General features: G+C 46.7%; 2 protein-coding genes across 3 annotated transcripts in view; both read left to right on the forward strand.

The window, feature by feature from the left end:
* NSMCE2 (NSE2 (MMS21) homolog, SMC5-SMC6 complex SUMO ligase) overlaps positions 1–3,565 on the forward strand; it is a 130,148-nt gene extending 126,583 nt beyond the window's left edge. For both annotated transcript variants that reach the window (XM_035319684.1, XM_035319683.1), the window contains 3 exons: positions 1–104; positions 424–530; positions 3,186–3,565. In XM_035319684.1, the coding sequence (XP_035175575.1) occupies positions 1–104; positions 424–530; positions 3,186–3,300 (326 nt within the window). In that variant the 3' untranslated portion in view covers positions 3,301–3,565. The remainder of the gene's footprint in view (positions 105–423; positions 531–3,185) is intronic.
* An 8,196-nt stretch (positions 3,566–11,761) lies between these two features.
* TRIB1 (tribbles pseudokinase 1) lies at positions 11,762–16,488 on the forward strand. Its single transcript, XM_035318609.1, has 3 exons — positions 11,762–12,302; positions 12,707–12,999; positions 14,851–16,488. Exons 1-3 carry the CDS (start codon positions 11,970–11,972, stop codon positions 15,317–15,319), a joined length of 1,095 nt encoding a protein of 364 aa, XP_035174500.1. The 5' UTR covers positions 11,762–11,969; the 3' UTR covers positions 15,320–16,488.
* The last annotated feature ends 4,341 nt before the right edge of the window (positions 16,489–20,829 follow it).

Raw genomic sequence — 20,829 nt, forward strand, 5'->3', positions numbered from 1 at the left:
TTCGCCTTCAATCAGATAGTAATGATAATGATGCCATTGAACAAATCGATGAAGATATAGCTGTGACTCAGAGTCAGGTGAACTTCATTTGTCCCATTACACAGGTATGCTATCACTGCTACTATAACAGATTGTGAAATAGCTACTTTGTATTCTTCCTTGGATTGTTTATTACAAATCTGTCATACTTGTGAAAAATCAGGCCGTAAAAATTACAAGCATTATCAGAAAGGAGCAACACTGCTTGGAAAAGAACACCTTGCAAGTAGCAATGCAGTTTACCACATGGGACCTGACCCCGTAATCTCAGTGTAATGCAATGTATGAGTGGTAAACATGCTTCCTGCTGTTTTGCATACATTTCATAAGAAGCACTTTCATGGGCATTATCAGTTCCCCTAAATAAAACCTTATTGATTACAGGTGGAAATGAAGAAGCCGGTTCGAAACAAAGTCTGTGGGCATTCCTATGAACAAGATGCCATTCTAAAAATTATCCAGACTCGAAAGCAGCAAAAGAAAAAAGTCCGGTAAGCTAACAAGAATGTGTGGAAAAGCTATTTGCTTTGCTGTGTAAGTGGAATTTTACTCCACTTGTTCTAGGAAATGTATTTGGATTGGCAAGGCTGCAGGAAGTAATACTTCAGTGTCTGCCCAAGTCACAGTCTCCTCATTAGTACTGTACGCATGAAGGATCTTTTTTTTTTTTTAATGAAAACAATGTGCAAGGAAATATTCAGGAAGTGTGTGGGGAAGTTACAGCTACTCACGGTACCTGCACAGCAGAATAAAAGAGATTTTATGTAGCCATGAACAACAAAGAGAAGCTTCATAAAATTCAGTTTCTCATTTTATTTCCGCTGCTCATTTAGCAAGCCTTAGGGTTAATGAAAAAATAAACATCTCTGCTGTGCACTCTCTTTTGCAGTTATATTCCAATACAACTAGAAATAAGAAATAATAAAAGTCAATCTCCTAGGTAGTATAGAGTTTAAGAATGATCAGATGGGATCGAATACTTCTTACTGCAGTGCAATGAGATAATTCTGACCTTATAGCACAAAAGCAGCTTGCCACTTTCCATGCAGGACATATTTCGTTGAATGAAAACATGTAAAAGTTGAATTATTAAACGTGAAATTCTCCGTGATAAGTTTAAAATTTAGAATTGTTTTGATTTTCCAAAAAGAACCCCAACACCTAAATCTAAAAGAGAGGAAAAGGGACTCAAACACTTTTTAGAGCACATGGAGTGAACATACTATGTCATCATGAACTGTCGTTATTAACTTCACATTTGTTTTTACACCAAAAATGCTAGACCTTGATGTTTTGGGGGATAATGACCTCATGGAAACTTGCAAGTTGTGAACTTTTTAATAATACACAGTTTGCTCAGGAAGGTCTGTAGAGACTGATTTTAGAGACTGATTTTTAGACCTGATTTCTCCAAAGATAATGCTACAGTCGGCTTACTTCCTCCATCTGTAGCTCTGGCATTTCTGTTACTCCACACACTCCTCCACATGGGTACAAAGGTGGAGCAGGACTTCTTATTCCGTGCTTCTTCCTGGCTACAGGAAAGCGCTGCTACTAAATCAGGCACCCATGGGGATGTCCATATCTAAACATTTCCCTGTGTTGTTATATCTGTCAGGAAAAGGTCTACTTTTACTCTACTACCATGAAAATAAAGAGTAAAAACCATCAAAGCTGTAAAATGCCCAGCTTTAAAGCTACATTATACCCAAACTGAAGTGATTTGTGCAGTCTGAATCCTGGCAGTTCTTAACCTTGAGTTTTAAGCTTGCAACCTTCCCTTTGTTACAGTAGTTTTTCCAACAGGCTAGAAAAGCCAAAGCCCAGCAATAACCAGACCTCACTGTAACTAAATTAAGAAAGACTGCCTGATCTGCCTGATCTCACCGACCTGCTGTAATTTTAACGTTTCTTGAGAAAATGCAGTCTTTAAAAAAACATAGCCTGCCGTGGTGGGAAGCCAGGCTAGTACATGCAATGAGTTCCTCATTCGAGCACACCACTCTGCTCGTGTTGCTACTTTTTGGTGTGTTTGGCAGTCCCCTGGCTGAGCGGCAGCTCTCCAGCTGGCACAGGCACAGCCACCAGCTTTTGTGCTGGCAGACGTGCCATATTCTTCAGGCAGCTCTGATGGATCTGGTTTGCTCACAATTTTCCACTGCGTGGAAGGACACGCTAACACTTTGTGTTTACAGAAAACCTTGGAAGCTTTTCTTAGGACTTGTTATTCATTAATCTGTGAAGTTATTGCTCTAATAAGGTGATAAATGGGAAAACTGAGGCACAGAGCAATTAAGTGACTTACTCATGACAAACATAGTAAGCTGTGGGCACGTCTGGAATAAAAGCTGTGAGTACTGAATGTAAATAAGTTCAGCACCCGAGATAAAGATTATTCCTAATAGGGGAAAAAAAGTCAGAAAAAGTATGATTTCTGACCACTGGAACCATCTGTGAATGTTTGGGCCACTGCCAAAGGAAAATGACCTCTGGTCCGTGAATATTTTTCAACAGTAGTATCTTTCTCTGACTGTCTCAAGTAGTTGTTAGCCATTTTGTATTTGATCTTCATTTAGAGGCTGTTAATTTGACCCCATCTCTCCTTTCTGTGCTTTCTCGGTTCATAAAAGGACTGGCAAACTTTCACACCAACTAGATGTTTCAGTGATTCATAAGTCAGCCCCTGCAAGTCTCCTTCTCTTTTATCTATTTCCCTAGAAATTGATTTCCCTATTTATATATCAGTGAAGATTATACTGCTCCACTGCAGGTTAACAGGGTAAGAGGTAGTTACCTGCAGCTTAGGCAGGACTTCAAAGAGAGAAAGCAGCATAGCAAGATTTCTGTGCAGTGTCAGTATCGGTACTAATGCAGGCAGCTTGTGTACAGGGAGCAAGAGAGCGATCCACAGGTGAGAGGCTCCACCTCTCCCGTGTTCCTTCCTTCAGCTGTTGATTCCCACCGCTTTAGATAAACGGATTTATTTTTCCCTACAGAGAACCGGTGAAGCGGAAAAGAGGTAACGAGTTGCTGATAGTGAGTGAATCCCAGATAAATACAGTAAAGCAGCAGATGTTGTCTAAAAGCCGATATCTGACTAATACAATTCTTCCCATTTACCGGAGTCTCTCTTTTCTTTTTAACAGCTGCCCTAAAATTGGCTGTAGCCATGATGATGTAAAAGAATCAGATCTAGTGCCAGATGAAGCACTTAAAAGAGCGATTGACAGTCAGAATAAACAAAGCTGGTCAGCGCTGTAGAAGTCAGCTGGATATGTTGCTGCCACAAAGAAAATTTGTTATTAGAGATCTTGTGAGATAAGCTGCTGATTGTAAGCAGGTTGTGTAACCGATTGTTATTTAAAGGGTTTCATTTATAGGCAAAGTTGAAGGTCTCAGCTGTAACTGGAAGTGCTTTTTTAAACTGCCAAATATGAGGAATTCCAGTGTAGCTTGTTGTTTTCTCACCTTCCTGAAATTCAAAAATCTTATATTTGATAAATAAAATGTGTTTTTCATCATTTAACCTTCCTTGTCAGCGTGTTCATTTTTTCGGCCTATTAGAGCTGCAAATGCTGCCACCATTTAACAGTGATTGTTCGCTCAGTATTTCAGATAGTTCTGTTACTGTCTCTGTAAGTGCCGGGAATACTCAGAGTTGGGCACTCTGACCACAGTTTACCCAAGTTATATACCCTGCCTGGGAGTGCTTCCCTGTTTTCATACAAACCTCAAGAAACTTTGGAAGAGCTTAATTTGCAGGAAGTGCTTGCTACACGTCTGTACCTTGTGTATGGACACACAAATTTACCACTCACCTTTGGGGATCTTGGCCTTGTTCTTATAATTATTGAACTCTCTGCACTAACTTATGCTTTTCGTTTGAGATGCAGAAGCTTTTATTTCAGATTTTGTGTGCGTGTGGAATTCCCAGGGAGCTTTGCTGTAATACTGTATGTTAGGAGACTCCAATTATTTACAGATGTGTTCCAGTAACTAATTTGTAGACAATACAAATATATTGGAACCATATGACTTGAATTTAAAAGCAGATAATCAAATATTATATCCACGCATTTAGGTACAAATTCAATAAAAGATTTAAGCTTTGTGGCACTCGGTATTTACTATTGAAATTGATCTGCAGACTAGCAGACAAGACGCTAGGTACATGCATCAGAAATAGCCATAGGTAAAAAAGAGCTGCCTTGGTTGGTGGCACTTGCGGAATCACAGAATGGTTTGGGTTGGAAGGGACCTTAAAGCCCATCTGGTTCCAACCCCCTGCCATGGGCAGGGACACCTCCCACCAGACCAGGCTGCCCAAAGCCCCATCCAGCCTGGCCTTGAACACCTCCAGGGATGGGGCATCCACAGCTTCTCTGGGCAACCTGTGCCAGGGTCTCACCACCAGTGAAGAATTTCTGCCTTATATCTAATCTAAACCTACCTCTTTTAGTTAAAAGCCATTCCCCCTTGTCCAATCACTACAATATCTTGGCACATGTGAAACTGAAAATACAGGGTTCTTTGAGCTTTGGTTTCCTTAGTGTGTTAGATGTTGTTTTCCTAGGTCATTTTTCTGAACTTACAACTGGACATTTAATATAAAATGTAACCACGTTACCTAAACACTAAGCTTTTCATTCTGGGTTGCTGTTTGCTAACAGCTTTCCTTTATTAGACCGTTATTAACCCCAATTGCACTTCGAGTGCAAACCACTTCAAGATGAAATTATTATTTTGTAATTGAAGAATATTAATCTGCAAGCTGATTTTATAGCTAAAAAAGGGAACTGGGCCATTATTATTTGCACTGAGCTTTTGTGTTCAAAACACTTCATGGGAATTAGCTGGATAATTTTCATAATGTGGTTTAACCCCAAAGGTCTATCTTTTCAAAACTCAGCAGTGATCAGGAGTACTTCTGTCTGGAAGCCCAGCTGAAATATTTGAAAGAGGCTGGGAGGGAGCAGCGTGTACTTGTTTGCCTACTTATATGCGAAAGTCAGGGCCCTTTTAAGACATCTCGGGTCTCAGACTAACAGATTTTCAGAAGGTGGGTCACGGATTTTCAGGAGAATGCTACAATTAAATGCCACAAGGGAGGATGTTAACTATAGTATTAGAATGAAAAAAAAAAATAAATAAAAAGCAAAACAAAACAAAAGTGGTGGTTGTGGTGGTGGTGGTGGTGGAGGGGTGTCCTAAGCTGTTCGTAGCTTTTTCTCAGAAACAGAAAGCTGTGTGAAACCTACAGTGGTTTGACAATTTGCAGTTTCTGATAGAGGCGCATTGATGTTGTCCTCATGGATCTAATTCAATCCTTACTGGTAATCAGCCTCCCAAGCCTGCAGATGCAAAGATGCGTCTACAATTTCCATGGCCGCAGTATCGCACCTCAGATTTAGTTCATGTAGGTGTTGGGATGTTTAAATATACCTTCAAATAATACATAAATTATAAATGCTAAATTATACCCAGATTAATTTATACCTACAAGCTGCTGGCATGGTGATGGCAAAATACATGATCTTCCTTTCCTCCTTTGCTAGCCTGAGCTGGGCAGCATTAGTGAATCAGAGAGCCTATAAATTCTGAAATCCTTCCCAGTCTTCAGCTGGGAGGAATGGACTGATTTTGGGGAGTGCTTCTTTGCTTAGCTTTAATAACAGTGACATATGAGGTTGTGAGGTGTATGTAATTAAATGGAGGAAGGTTTCTTTAATCATCATACACCTCTTTTTCAAGTATGAGCACAGCCATATTATTCAGAAAAAGACAAATATTCGATGCACTTATGTCAGGATTGCTGACTGGAGTACTTAAAAGGGTCCCATCAAAATCAGTGATGTACAGCATAGATTCAACCGCTAGAGAAAACTTGTATTGACTGTAATCAGTGAAGTTCTGGTCCCCCAGATATTTGTCCTTTCTGAATTTAAACTGCGTCCAGGGAATCCTAGTACATTGAATGAATGTATTTTTCTCTGAACCCAGAATTTGAGCCATCCTGTTGCCTTTTCATGGCCAGCCAATTCTCTCTTACCGTTGATACTTGCAAGTACGTTTCCTTCTGGAATTGAAATAATCCAGGCTTGGTCATCAGCGTGAGTTGCAGCTGGCATTTACTAGGCGGAAGGACAGAATTGCCTTGGCAAATAAAGAAGGCTTCTGTGCCTATCAACTGACCTGGTGGAAGCTATAAAACACTACTGCTTCATCGGGGTGGCTGGAGTCAGTGGCAGCTCTGTGCTCTGTCATTTGCAAAGTCTGGGCTTCATTACACAGCAGTGACCTCCCTGTTCCCACATGTCCCATGCCCCACATAAACTGCGCTGGGTAGAAGTAGCTTGCAAGAGTTAAAGAATAAAAATAAGTTTCTGGGATGAATAAGCTGATCTGTATGATTCACAGAAGTGGAAACAACAGCAGTTAAAGCTTCAAATCTTAATCTGTTTTGGCTGTAAGATATCATATGTAAACAGGCATATGTTAACAGTTCACAGGGTAATTTGTGTCTCATTGTTTGACGTCACGAATTTTGCAACAATATTTAAGGAAAGAAACTCAGAGGTGAGGCTTTTTTTTTTTTTCTTCCTGTTGCATAAGGGGTCCTTTAGAAATACAGCAAAGCTAGATATAGTCGGGGTCCTGATGTTAGATGTAGTAAGGGTCTGTCACTGACCTTCTCTGTCGGCTGGAGAAGTTCCATATAGCATTTTGGCTGATTAAAGAAATGCCTAATCAAACATTAAAACAACTAAAAGGCATGGGAGATCTATATGCAAAAGCTTTCAGTGGTACCCTGGGGCACGAGCCATTAACACAGCTCTCTCGCTGGAACAGATTCTCCATTTTAAAACCAGAGACTCCCTCTGAAGCCTTCAGATCAGTGGAGCCATGACGTGTGAAGAGAAGAACTAATCAGGCAGGCATCTCATGGAAGATTTAGCACACTTGTGCTAAAAGGAGCACACATTCCTCTGAATCAAGGATATATTCATCATTGCTGCTCCTGAGCTGTGATCTTATTCATTCTAGAAGAATCAAAAAGACCAAGGCTAAGTCAGTGCTCCCTTGAGAAATACCCGGAGCAAGAGCAGGGGCTGGAGGAAGTGATACCGATGACTCAACAGCCAAGGCCAACACACTGCCTTATTTTAGACAATGTCCTCTTGGATATACTCATGTTTCCTCATGAGTGGCTGATGACAAAGGTCTTACCTACCTGTGGTCACAACTACCTCATGACGTTTTTTCTCAAGAATAGCTCGAGTGCTGTGGCCAAAGCGAGCGCAGGATTCACTGTGGGACTTGATTAACTTCCACTGCAGTTTCAAGTGAATGTTAAACTTCGCCTGCCCTAAAAATCCCCCTGTGTGGACCGTGAGGTACTGTGTGGTCTGTCAGCTGAGCATTTCACTGAGGGGTGGTGCTCTGTTATGCAGCAGGGAAGACGCACCTTGGAAACATGCTTCCTGGAGTGGAAGCTGTTAGAATATCCTAAGGACAGTTCCTCCACTCTCGTGCTAGTGCCAAAGCTTTGAAGCGATGTCTTCTCACTCCAAGTGCAGATTCTTCCAAGAGCCATCAGTCAGCAAAGTTAACATACAGGGCTCTGACTGCAAACAGGGATTCCAAATCTTCCATAAATAATGATTTTATTTGCTGGTCCTAACACACTTCCAGTGAATGCACATTATTTCAGACACGTGGCAGGGTCACAGCAGTGCCCAGAGGAGGATCCTGTGTGTAGGTGCCAGTGGATAATAGGCTGCCAGCCAGTAACCGTACGAGGGAGGAATATCACATTGATTGTTACCCAGGTAAAATCCTGGGATGCGTGTAAATCATGCGATGGGTACCCATGGATGTGCTTAGCCTTCTGCGTGAGTAATTTCAGAGACTTAACAGGACGGCACCAACGTACTTAAAACCTGTGTGATTTATTGTTTCAAAGTGCTGCCTAAAACAGCAGCAGGGCTGGGGAGAGACTGTGCCTCACGCGGTTATTCGGATGTTAGTCCCGACCCGCAGACAGAGCTTGAAAGCACGCACATGAATTGAATTGCATGGGAAGCTTACCAAAGGAAGTGTTTGCTTGTAAACTCAGTATGAATAGGATCTTCTCTGACCGCAAGGGAAATGGAGAGACGCTCATTCACTGTCCGCTTGTGCAATCAACTTCTGAAGTAAAAACAGGATTTGAGGTTTAAAACCTGTGCCTTCACACATCTCACAAGCAACAGAAGAAGCCTTCATGCTCCTCGGTCCATACAGGAACAAAGTCAGGAGGTGCTGCTCATGAGACTCCCTGGATTTGATAACAACAGGGTTATCAAAAGGGAATTATTTGGCTTTCCTAGTGACAGCGGCCCTCAGAAGAGTTTCTGGGAGGGCTCGAGGGGAGACATCTGAACACCATTACATTTCAGTTCTTTTGATGTCACTACATGCCTGTCATGTGTTTTATATCTTAGCATTGAATCTGCCACTGAATTTCACAATGTGTAAGGCTGGTTGTAGGATTACCACAGATGTGACTCCTGCTATAAAGCAGGGCTTTTAAGTTCTTTATCACCTGGCCACACAACTTCTTTTCGAGCCTTTTCTTTGCGGGGTGAATCTATCCAGAGTCTCTGTAGCAGATCACGGGCTCTCTGCTGGTTATACACTACTGGCTTAAAGTCTAGCAGTCGTTTAAATATCATTACATGGCTTGAGATAACTTGTAAAATAAAGATAGTTATTTTACATCATTTGCCTGATAGTTTAATATTCACTGAGACATTTGTGTGTCATGCGTCCGTCATCCGATAACTAAAATAATGACTTTTTAATTTCTTCCCATGGCAAGTACCCAGTTTATTTATAAGTGGCCTAATCTAATAGAGATTTACGCCGTGTATCCCAGGAGACACATTATCAAAGTAACCAGACTTCCCAAGCACTTGGGAAGTGGGGAGATGGTTACACAATTCTCATTGCCGCCGGCTGCTCCAGTTACAAAGATAAAGGGTCAGAGAAGTGGAGCAGTGGAGATAACTCTGCGAGCATCTCAGGAGAAGCAGCTGAGCAGGTGAGCGTAGGCACGGGCTGAGGGTGAGACAGGTAGATGCTTGAATGCCACAGAAGAGAAATTCCCTTAAAATAACATGCAAGGAGAAGGGATGCCCGAGGTTCCCATTGACTGGGAACTCCTCAGACTTCCTTAGGACTGGGGAAGTGCCTGTTGCACATTGTTGTCCTTTGCCAAGGACAAGGACTACTGACCTGTGTTCTGGTGTTCCCAAAGGCCACCCCTGCCCCACCTTACTGCTCTTGGAGCATCCAAGGCCGGGTGTTTGGTTCCTTCTATTTGCTGGGTAGAGCTGAGTTTCTCTCTTGGTGTATGCTAAGTAGGTAGCTCAAGGAAAATCCTTTTTTTTTTTTTTTTTTTTTTTTGGGTGGGGGGGGACGGTTGGGGGGAGGAGGAGATGAGATGATGAAGGCTTGAGCAGGGAGAAGAAGGCAGACCCCAATGGCTTGTGATTTCAGGACACTAATGTGGGTGATACACCTGGGTGGCCAAAATCCCGTGAAGTGACCTACAGTGTGGCTGAACACAAGACTGCTATGGCAAGTGCAGTAGCCCCACGCCATGCAAAACCCTTCTAATGTGGAAATGCTGCAGCATATATATATAAATATATTTATATATTTTGTTTTGGGGATCAGCCAAACATTAGAAAAGACAGTAACCCCAAACTTTGAATCGCTTCTCCTTCCGCTCAGCAGTATGTTGGAAAGAACTTGAGGGTGAGGAGGAGGCTGGATGCGGACCTTTCCTTATTATCCATACCCAAACCTGACAGAGAATAAGATACCGAGCACTCTTAATTTGGTTAATCGTTAATTTTGCATCGCTACTATACATTCATTCATGATATTAATGGTATGAGCACCCAACAGCATGTCAGTTTTAAAGAAGCCGTGAAGGTTTCCTGCTTGAAGAGCTGCCCCCATCGTGCAGAGACCTTCTGCCGGACAGATTTAACATATGTGGGTTCACCTCAGCCACATTTTGGTGGGAGAGCCAAAACTTTTCTGTCTGTGCAGCAGCCATGGGGCACCGACCAGATGCTGCTGCACTCTGACAGCACCCGAGAGTACCTTTCTGTAGGTCCACTGCTATTTTGGCAAAGTGCCTGCACCCTCCCCCTGTCCCCGAAATCCCTGACACACTCTCCTCACCCCACCTCACGCTCTCTCGGACGTAGCAAGCGGTGCATTAATGCAGAAGCCGCTGACCCAGTTGAGCCAGCAGCGCTATCCCCGTCATCAGCCTTCCAGGAGGGGAAACGTAAACCAAAAAAAGTCTGGCGGGCCCGCGTGCGTGCTTCACCTATAAGAGGAACGAAATAAACCAGCACGCTCTGCGTTGTGGTGAATCGCTCCGAAACAATCTGCAGACATTCGCCGAATTGTCTTTCTGTTACAAAAAAAAAAAAAAAAAAGAAAGAAAGAAAGAAAGGAAAATGCAGCCCCTGGGATATCCCTTTATGGCATATGCATTTTATGTTTAAATGCATTAATGGGACTGCTATGCTGTGAGTCATCCAGCACCAGAGTTTCATGTGTTTCTTAAAATACACTACAAGTAGCTGAGGGCAGGCGGGGCTCTGCCGTGCAGTTATCCGCCAGGAATCCCAGCGGGTACCTGCGCTCGTGGCACCACCGCCGTGGCGGGGACCCCATCCCACTCCCTGCCTGCAGCTAAAGGGGGGGACCAGAGCAGGATGGGTGCTGGGTCTGCAGGAACAAAACCCGGGCTCCCTCGGTTATTAGGGAGCCTCAGTGCCCGACTGCAGAACATTTGCATATATGTAAACAGCAAAGCTGGGAGAGTTCCCTTCTGGAGCACTCTTGTCAAAACTACAGCTGTCTGTGCTTTTTTTCTGGGGATGATTTGTTGTCGGGTTTTCTTTATTTTGTTTCCATTTCCTGGCAATCCTGGCTGAACACCTCTTTAATATGGCTTTAAACCTACACTTCCGAGCCAGCCGGTGGTTAATGGGGTTGATCCTGCTCCTCACCAGCCGCTTTGGCTGCTCGTGGGGATGCTGTGCCTTCTGGGGATGCTGTGCCTTTTGGAGACAGCACATGGTTTCAAAACGGGGGCTAAAGTATTTCTGGTGGTGAAGCCCACACTCACGAAGGAATGATGGTGAGCACGCACCAGCGCTGTGGGGCACGCTTTGGGATGAGCAAAGGTTAAACAGTGGCTGGTGAGGCAACAGCGGGGCTGAGGTTGTGGTGAACCCGCACAAAGGGGCTTGTGGTCATAAAGCTGGGATCGCCTTCTCTGCACAGTCAGCCTGGCTTTGATTTTTTGGTTTCACCCCCACAAAAAGCCTCGGTGCTGCTGTCTCGGAGCCCCCTGAGCCTCCTGACACCGCATCCCAGCAGCACCCCTCCGACCCAAACCATCGCTGCCACTTCCAGGGGGGGCTTCGCAGAGGCTCCCCTCTCCCTCGGCTGCCCCTTCCCTCGTCTCCAGCGCCTCGGGCTCTCGGGGAAAGGCTTTTGGGGTTTCGGGGACCCCCCGGCAGCCCCGTGCCCACCCCGGCGGGGCGCTGCGGGCCGCGGGGCGGAGCGGGGCGCAGCGAGGCGGGGCCGAGCCTTCCTCCCCTCCCACTTCCCTATGCGTCAGGGCCGGGGTAGGAGGGGGGAAAAGCGATTTTTTTTTTAAACCCTCCAACTACTTTAACACCGACTCGGCGGCAGATGGTGGACACGGCGCGGGGCTGCGGCGGGGACAGCGAGGGGATGCGCCAGCCGCGCTGCTTCCTCCACCTCCTCTTCCTCCTCCTCCTCCTTTAGCCCCACAGCCGCCCCAAAAGCCCCCGGCTCCTCTCCCCTCCCGGCTCCCCTTCTCGGCGCCCCCCATGAGCCGCCCGGCTCCTCCGCCGCCTCGCCGGGCCGCCGCGCTCCTCCTGCCGGCCGCCCGCTGCCGCAGCGCCCCGGCCAAGCGCCTGCAGCCGCTCCCCGACGGCCCCGCCGAGGAGGCTCCGGCCTCCAAGTGGCCTCGCCTGGCCGAGTGCCCCGCAGGCCCCCCGGATTGCCTCAGCGCCCCTTCTTCGCCCTGCGCCCCGTCCTCGCCCGCCGGAGGGGCGGCGGGGCCCAGCCTCATCGCCTCCTACCTGCTGCTGCCGCTGGCCGAGCGGGAGCAGGTGTCGAGGGCGCTGAGCGTCAGCTCCGGCAGGGAGCTTCGCTGTAAGGTGAGGTGGGGGGCCGTGGGGGGGCGAGGAGTTGGGGTGTCCCTTCCCTGGAGGCTTCTTTTGGGGTAAAAGTCGGGGGACCCTCGCCACGGAGCCGCCCGGCGAGGAATGCCGTTCACAGGGGCTGGCTGAGGCGGTGGGCGAGGTACCCGAGCTGGGGTGCCCCAGGGGGTCATCGTGAGGCGTTAGGGGGTTTAGGTTTAGTTTTGGCGATTTGAGGGTTGCTTTTTCATTTTCCCCTCGCCGATGTGAATAAAGGGGCTCGGAGCCCGCTGCGAGCAGCGCTCCCGCGGAGCCCTGGCTGTCCTCCAGCTCCCTCGTCATTGTTTGGGAAGAGTTGCTATGAGCGAGGCCGCTTCCAACGCCCTTGAAAACGAACTTTCTTTTTAATTTCCTCTTCACAGGTGTTCCCTCTCAAACACTACCAGGACAAGATCCGGCCTTACATCCAGCTGCCGTCGCACCGGAACATCACCGGGGTGGTGGAAGTGATCCTTGGGGACACCAAGGCCTATGTCTTCTTCGAAAAGGACTTTGGGGACATGCACTCCTATGTGAGGAGCTGCAAGAGGCTGAGGGAAGAGGAGGCTGCCCGGCTCTTCAAGCAGATTGTTTCGGCCGTAGCTCACTGCCACCAGTCGGCCATTGTCCTCGGTGACCTCAAGCTCAGGAAATTTGTCTTCTCCAATGAAGAAAGGTAAGCGGTTGTTGGTGGCCAGCCTCTGGGTGAGCAGGCAGGGAGCACAGCCTCATCTGGGAAGGCAAAAAGCATCCCAGGGAGCATGAATGGTGGTGTAAGCCGGGCATCACCTGTGTGATGCGGGCTGCGTCACGTGCGTGGAGCAGGTCACAGATCCAACTGGTGTGTGCCTGCTTGTAGTTGGGTCTCAACTGATGAAATGGAGGAAACTCGCCGTGAGGCTCCTCTCATTCAGCACAAGTTCGGTGACACCCACTGGGGGACAAAGGAGTGATAGTCAGGGCACTGAGAGCCAGATGTCGTGTGTGCGACTTCGCCGGGGTCAGATGAATCAAGGGCTGGGGCAGGGAGAGGAAGGAGGGGACGGGGAAAGCCCCAGTGCGGAGAAGGAGAGGGGTCTCCTCTCCAAAATCTCTGCTGTTCAGGCGATCCGCTGCCTCTTCCGAGGCTGTTGTGCCCCCTCCACTACCGGTGGTGGTGGTGCTTTCCCCACACTGTGGATGCAGGCGTGCACAGGAGGGAGGGCGGGACACGGTTAAATCTCCTGCGAGGGAGAAAAGCGCTTTGGTAAAACTTAGCCTAAAGCCTCGGTTTATAGAGAGCAGGTTCCAATTTCCCCCCTTCCACAGGCATGCTTTTGGAATTAGTTTCTAAATTTAGGTCAGGGAAGATCATTCAGCATTTTCCCTGGGGTGTTTGCTGCTCTTGTAGTCCATCACTGCACATGGCAGAGCCAGAAATACTGTGTTAATCGGCAAAACTGACTCTGACCAGCTGCTTGTCCCATGGAAAGCTTAAAAAATAAGTAGAAGCTGTCATGGAGTTGTGCTTAATCTGATGAAACTAGAGATGATTTATTGAAACAGAAGAAATTTTTTTTTTTTTTAACTCTGCTAACGCTTCTTCAGGATATCGGTTATGAATGTGATAAGAAAACTAACCAGAACTGCCCCCCTTCAAACACAGCCAACCATATGTTGACATGCAAAGAAAGTAATTCCTTTGAAGGAAACTATTGCAGCTTTTCCCGCCCATAATAAGATGAAACATTTGTTGAAATGTTACATTGCACACAGCCTTGCTCATTTGGAAATCCGCGTTGCACAGGCTAGTGTCATGTGCATCACATTTGGCAAGAAGAGGGTTAAGCAATGGCAAGGCAGGCTCTTGGGCTCACCAGCACAGGTGCAGTTTCAGTGCTCCCGCGGCCAATCCCGGGCCCACGGTTCGCATTGAGTCATATTTTCCGTTTACAGAACCGATGGGTATTTTGCATTGCAGCAGGAGGTCACGCTGAGGACAGGCTGCAGTTAGCACATCCACGCAGCGGCGCGGCCGGCGGAGCCCTGCCGCAGCACGTGAACGGAGGCGCTGCTGATGAAAAGCTCCCAGTTAGCCCAGACGGGGGGGTGAGGTGGACACTGTGCCACCTGGAAAGGAAAAAAGTAATAGTAAAAAAATACAAATAAAAAAATCAGGCGAGCTGGTAAGCACTGCGAGTGCAGGAGAGATGGATTTTGCATTTTAAAACTCATGCAGATGTGCTGATTCTGGTTCATCCCATGCGAGGAGCCTTGCTGGTGTCCCTCGAGAGCCTGGTGCCTTGCTAAAATCCCCAGTCCCTAAGCAGGCATCGCCGAGCGCATACCCGATGCATGTCTCTGCTCGGATCTGGGATAAACAACTTCTCCGCAGCAAATTAGAAAGTTATTTCCACTCCTTTCCTCCGTGCTAATGTGTGAAAGGGAGTGGTGGCTGCCGTGGCAGAGGGCTTTGCTGCCTTCAGCTCTGCCTGTGTTTCACTACCCCAAATCTCTAACCCGTGGCTCCCTTCCCTCCCCTCTGCAGGACTCAGCTGAGGCTGGAGAGCCTGGAGGACACACACATCATCAAAGGCGAAGACGACGCGCTCTCAGATAAACACGGCTGTCCCGCCTACGTCAGCCCCGAGATCCTCAACACGACGGGGACTTACTCGGGGAAGTCGGCCGATGTGTGGAGTTTGGGAGTGATGCTCTACACCCTGCTCGTGGGACGCTATCCCTTCCATGACTCGGACCCTAGTACTCTGTTTTCCAAAATCCGCCGTGGACAGTTCTGTATTCCTGACCACGTCTCCCCCAAAGCCCGATGCCTCATCCGCAGCCTTCTGAGGCGGGAGCCCTCCGAAAGACTCACAGCTCCGGAGATCTTGCTTCATCCTTGGTTCGAGGCGGTCTTGGAGCCTGGATATACAGACCAGGAGACGGGAACTTCTGATCAGATTGTTCCAGAATACCATGGAGACAGTGACGATATTAGTTCCTTCTTCTGCTAATCAGAAATCTCAAGAACCTCGCTGTTCTCACCTCTGGCATCTCCGTAGGGTTTCATTATTTTATTGTTTTTCCACGTTACAAAGTCACAGCATCTTAAAGTGCCAGTATGATCAGAAAAGTGACCTTGTTTAAAATAAACGTCAGCCCGTCGATCTCCGCTCCCTGAGTGTGTGCTCAGAGGCTCACCCGCCTGCTTGCTCTGCCGGTGGGCTCGTCCCGCTGGCCCCGGAGGACCCGTGCAGCTTCACGAGAGCCTCCTGGCTCTTCTCCTGCCTCCTGTGCCCTCCACCACTGTCACCGGCTGCGTTTTGGTTGCAGAGTCTTATTTCTGGCGACGTGAGAGACTCGAAGCCAGCCTTTGGCTTTCCCCTCCTGCCGCAGTGGCTCGGGGATGTGGACAGTGATGTGCAGGGGGTGGGGAGGCACAGGACATGTCTCTAACTGAGCAAATCTGACAAAAAATGTTTCATGTGGGGAGAGGAAAAAAAAAAAGGCGGAGGGGGAATGACTTGGCATCTTGCAAAGTAGTTTTCTGACTGTAAGTGCACTTTAGTGAGGGAAGGTCTCCACCAGCCACATCCAGCTACCTGCTTGTTGCCCCAGCTGGTTGGTTTTCCATGGGGACGAAGCTGTTAGATCCTCCTGTGAGGCAAATCACTGCTGCGATCACTACTGTGACCCTTTCTGACGCAGAGCATAGCTGATCTCCCAGCTGGATCCCCTCTGATGCCATTTGCTGAACACAAAATGATTTTAAATAGCCTTCAGCCTCAAGTTACCATGGCGTGTCCTGTACGACTTCGTGCCCTCAGTGAGCTGGTCATGTAGCAGGTCTCGTTAGCTCCCAGTGCCAAAACGTATCCGTTTACCAAAACGTAACACTATCGGGTGGGGCACCTTCCCTTGGGCAGCGATAAGGGGTATCTTGTACAGTATATGTAAACACGTTCGTGTCTTCCTACAGGCTCAATTCTTAGGAACAGCACATCCCCTCTCCTTCCCCCCTTGCCCCCAGAAAGTTAGTCTTAAGAATAAAATCTCCGTACACGCTTAAGTTGATTATTCAGGTATGTTGTTGGCCTCTGGCTATGTATTTCCCCCTCCCCCCCTTAAATTTTTTGTTTTGTTTTGCATGATTATTCATAGTCTTTCCAATGTGCGTGGATAACGAATAGATCTAAATCATTAGCTTCCTGGGTTTGGGGGTAAGTAAAGCTTAGTCCTGCGTAAAACTTCTGCCGTGTTTCCCATCTTGTGCCCGGCGGCTTAGATGAAGAGATGGCCGTCTGCAGTAGGCGAGAAGGAGGCGTCCGTGGTGGCCGTGAGGTGGGTGACGGACCCCACGGACGCGGCACAGAGCGTGGATTTGTCCCGGGGGTGACCGGCGGCCAGCCGCCGTCCCACCGCGTGCTGCGAGAATACCATGTATACCTCATGGACTGTGTACTTTGTACATACCTTACTGTTTGGGGGTTTGTGTTTTTTTTTTGTTTTTTTTTTTTAATTGTACTTTGTTTGTCCTAATAAGAGGTGTCAAAGAGCAATTTAATGTGAATTATTGTTGGCAATACTAACTTGACAGAATCATGAGCATTAAGAGCAGGGCGCTACAGCTCTCCGTTGCACTAAACTTCTCATGATTGCTTGACTTTTGTATCTGTGATACAGTTTAACCCTTCTGTGGAAAAGAACAGTACATTTGTATATATTGGTAGACAAATCTGCCAGAAAAGCTAAAAACACTATGTCCCACTTGTAAATACGTGTATATATATGTGGAAACCTGGATGACAAAGTCTGACTTGTAGAAAGTTTTAATAAACTTGGTTTCATAACGCGTGCTCCCATTCCTCTTGGTGTCTTGGAGTGAACTCAGGGTGTCTTGGGGCTTCGGTGTTTGGGGTGTTTTGACCTCAAAGCACGTCAGCCCCTCGCTGTTGCCTGCACGTGCTCCATCACCCCTGAGCTCCCCAGCTGAATTCCCATGAAGATGAGAAGGGACGGGGAACTCTGTCCCCAGACTGTGGGGCTGGAGGGAGTGGAAAGAGCTATGTGGGACAGTGTGTCCCATTTACCTGAAAAACACGGGGCAGAAGAAGCGACTCTGCTTTGGAAAAGTCGGTCTAGTTTAGCTGTCAGGTTCCAGCCGCCAAACTTGAGGCACCCTATTGCCTTTCAGCCTGCGTATTCATTTATAACTGGGCACAGACGGTGGCGAAAGGCTGTCATCCTGCACCTGTGTGCATGGCTGGGGGATGTTCAAGCCAGTGGAAAATCGGGTCTCAGGTGTCTCCGAGGGAGAGGCTCCCAGAGCATCGCCTGTGCCAGGGGTGGGCTGGTGCTGGTGCCGCTACCGGCGGAAGCACAGAAGCCGCCCTGTGCTCCCGTTAAAAATGAGCTGAAAGATGACAGAGCTGCTGCGCTTTGTGGCTGGGAGTGAGGCGTATAAATAGCAGCAGTATCAAGGTTAGAGAATGTGCTTTCCTGAAAGAGCTCGAGCCACCCTTGTAATCCACCCCGAGCGGTGAGATCATCGCTTGCAAGTACAGAGGAGGAGGAAGAGAGGCTTGATTTTTATTTATACTTTGCCTCATGTTTAACTTTGTCCTTTTGCTTGAAATCTGCTCACCAGAGCAACTGCTTCCAGGCAGGTCTTGAAGCCAGAGTGACTTTAAAAAAGCTCTGCTCTTAGAAAGTGAGCTGGGAGTGCAGAGAGGGGACAGGACCTGGTCAGCGATGAAGAGAAGAGCCCTGGCTGTCATTAGGGAGCCAAGGTGCCTTGCCTCCCACTCTGACAAACCAGCAATCTGTGCAGTAAGCATATTTTCTTAGCGCTCGCTGAGTGAATGTCAGACACCAAAATATCTCAAGTTACTTTACTGATGTTATTCTTGCAAGAGTTGTAAAAAGACATGCGCCGCATCGCATGGCTGATTGAATTACCCCTGCCCTGCCGTGCTTCCAGCCTTGGACAGGAGCCCTGATGCATCCGTTTAAAACTGCAGGAGGTTCGTGCTTTGGTGAAACCTTGAAAATGTTCAAAACGTTTCTTTCTTTCTTTCTTTCTTTTCTTTTCTTTTCTTTTTTTTTTTTTTTGCCTGCAGTGAAGTCACCCTTAGTAGGTGAATGCGTAGGTCACCCCACGATTTTATTTCACATGAGCTACACTGTAGAGCAATTAAAATAAATGCCAAATTGTAGTAACATCTGCAAACAGCCTCTGTGTTGCTTTAGGGATTATAATGCAACATCCGTTTGTACAGCAGAATAAATTGCTATTGCTTCGTAACCCCGTCGTTTGTATTATTGTATACAAAGTTTCAGAGCATGTTGAAAGACCAGCATATTAAGTGATTAAACTTTGATGGTGGGTGTGAGAACTTTGATTTATGCAATGCATACATTTCTTTTTGAGAGAGTCATAATTTGTCTATTTTTAAATGGTCCTTTTGGATGAGGGCTGTAGGAATCTCTTATTTATCTCTCAGAGCTGGTCACTGCTCTTGTCCTGAATCTGGAAGATGTTGTCAGCCTCTCTGGAAGGTGCTGGAAGCCTTTGCTTCTTATCTGTTTGCTGCTGAAAACAAAAATAAAGCTGTTTTTTTTTTTTTTTTTTTTTTTTTTTTTTTTTTTTCCACTACTCTGTGGGCTCTATCCTCAGGCAGTGCCCAACTGCTTCCCTGTCAGGATAGACCTTATCTCCTGAATACATATTTTTATCAACACTGAATTGATATTCAGCTGCATTTCAGCCCTCAGTTCAATATTTTTTAAAGCAGTGGAGCAGAGTGTATAAAGCAGCTTCCTTGTGGGGCGCCAGGTAAAGCAGCCAGCTCAGCACGCTTGGACTGAAGGTCAACATCTCCTTGCCAAGCAGGTGACACTGCCGAGCTCATGTGCTGTTAATTAAGAACTTTGGGGAGAGTTTCAGTTCCACACACACTAAAAAGGGCCCTGATTTTAGGACTACACCTTAAAAAAATCAGTGCAAGAGACTTTTGCATCCGTTATTTATGAAGAAAAGGGAAAAAAGCTACACTTTTATAAAGATGCACAAGGGAGATTCATTGCGCTTGGCTGCATCACAAAGCCTGTGCAGGGCTGCTCTCGAGCTCTGCGTTAAAGGATTGAGGGCAGGCCCGAGAGAGAGCTTTAAACACACAAATTATTCAATCAGTGCTGAGTGCACTCTGTCAAGCAAATCTCTTCAGATTATCTCTTTATACAAAAGCAGTTTTTTTTTTTTTTTTTTTAATATTTTTTTTTTGCTATTGCATTCTGTCAGGAAGAAAAAAAAACATTTAGCATTACAGCACTGCACGGATTTAGCAGCACCAAGAAATATCCTATGCAAATGTCTCTTACAAATACAATGTTTCCCTGCAGAGCACAGAGAAGAATAGCCTGCCATACAACCATGTTCTGAATTAATCCCTTGCAAAAATGTCTTTGTTAAATGCAACATCTCTCAGAACTATTGTTGGTAAAAGTACCGTGAAATTTGCAACAGTTCTTACGCCGATTCCTCTGTAACTTGCAAAATCCTGCTCTCCAAGTGAAATCCAGGGTTCGTATTGCAGCCAGGACCAATCTTTGTTACGGCAAAACTACAAATCCTTCAGGATATGAGTTCACAGCTGGACCTTTTACTTTTTTTTTTTTTTTTTTTTCTTTTATGAACCCAGCTATTTAGAAAATGCCTTAAAGAAAACTCATTAGTTTTCATTGCACTGTATGTATTTATTTACAGTATTTAACCAGCTAAACAAGCTAATGTGCAGCACTTCATTTCCTAATTTGGCTTTGAAGCCGTCGCAGCAGAAGTATCAATTACATTCTGTCAAATGCAAACATTAACATAACTGTATGAAGCAATCATGTTTCTAACAACAGCAAGTGCTGCCCAGAGGACCAAAATAAATAAAATTCATAGAGCAAGAGGTAACGCTTTTCTTTACGGCAGGATTAGGGCTGGCGAGTGCCAGTTTGTTTTCCTCTCCAGGGACATTTTCCGAGGGAATGGTGCCTTGCACGGCTGCTGGGGCGAATCCGGCACCGAGGCACGGCCGATGAGCAGGGCCCTTGCTCGGCGAGGGCACAGCCTTGTCACAGTGGGTGTGGATTTCTGCACGCAACTCCCGCTGTTATTAATGCTTAATTAACGTGCAATTTGCAGAAAGAGATGAAACTCGGACCTCGGCGGTGTGCTGTGAGCACACACGCAGGCTTATCGTTCGAAGAAATATCAGGGTGACACGGAGGGTGGATGACAGAAAATAAGTGCAGCGTGAATCAGCTGCCCCGTGTTTATCACACGGTGCTGCGGTGGGAAAACATTCACCTCCAGCGACTGCCGCCTCCTGCCAGCAACAAAAGTGGAGTTTGATAAATTATTAGTGGAGATGTTCTCAGTGGCTTTGCTTAGATTTTACTCCTCTTGCGCAAATTGCAGATTAGGAAAGGATTAAGTAACAACAGTGTGGCTAAAGTATTACACATCTCCCTGGCT

The sequence above is a fragment of the Oxyura jamaicensis genome, chromosome 2 (genome assembly GCF_011077185.1).
Source record: "Oxyura jamaicensis isolate SHBP4307 breed ruddy duck chromosome 2, BPBGC_Ojam_1.0, whole genome shotgun sequence".
In the NCBI taxonomy this organism is placed as follows: Eukaryota; Metazoa; Chordata; class Aves; order Anseriformes; family Anatidae; genus Oxyura; species Oxyura jamaicensis.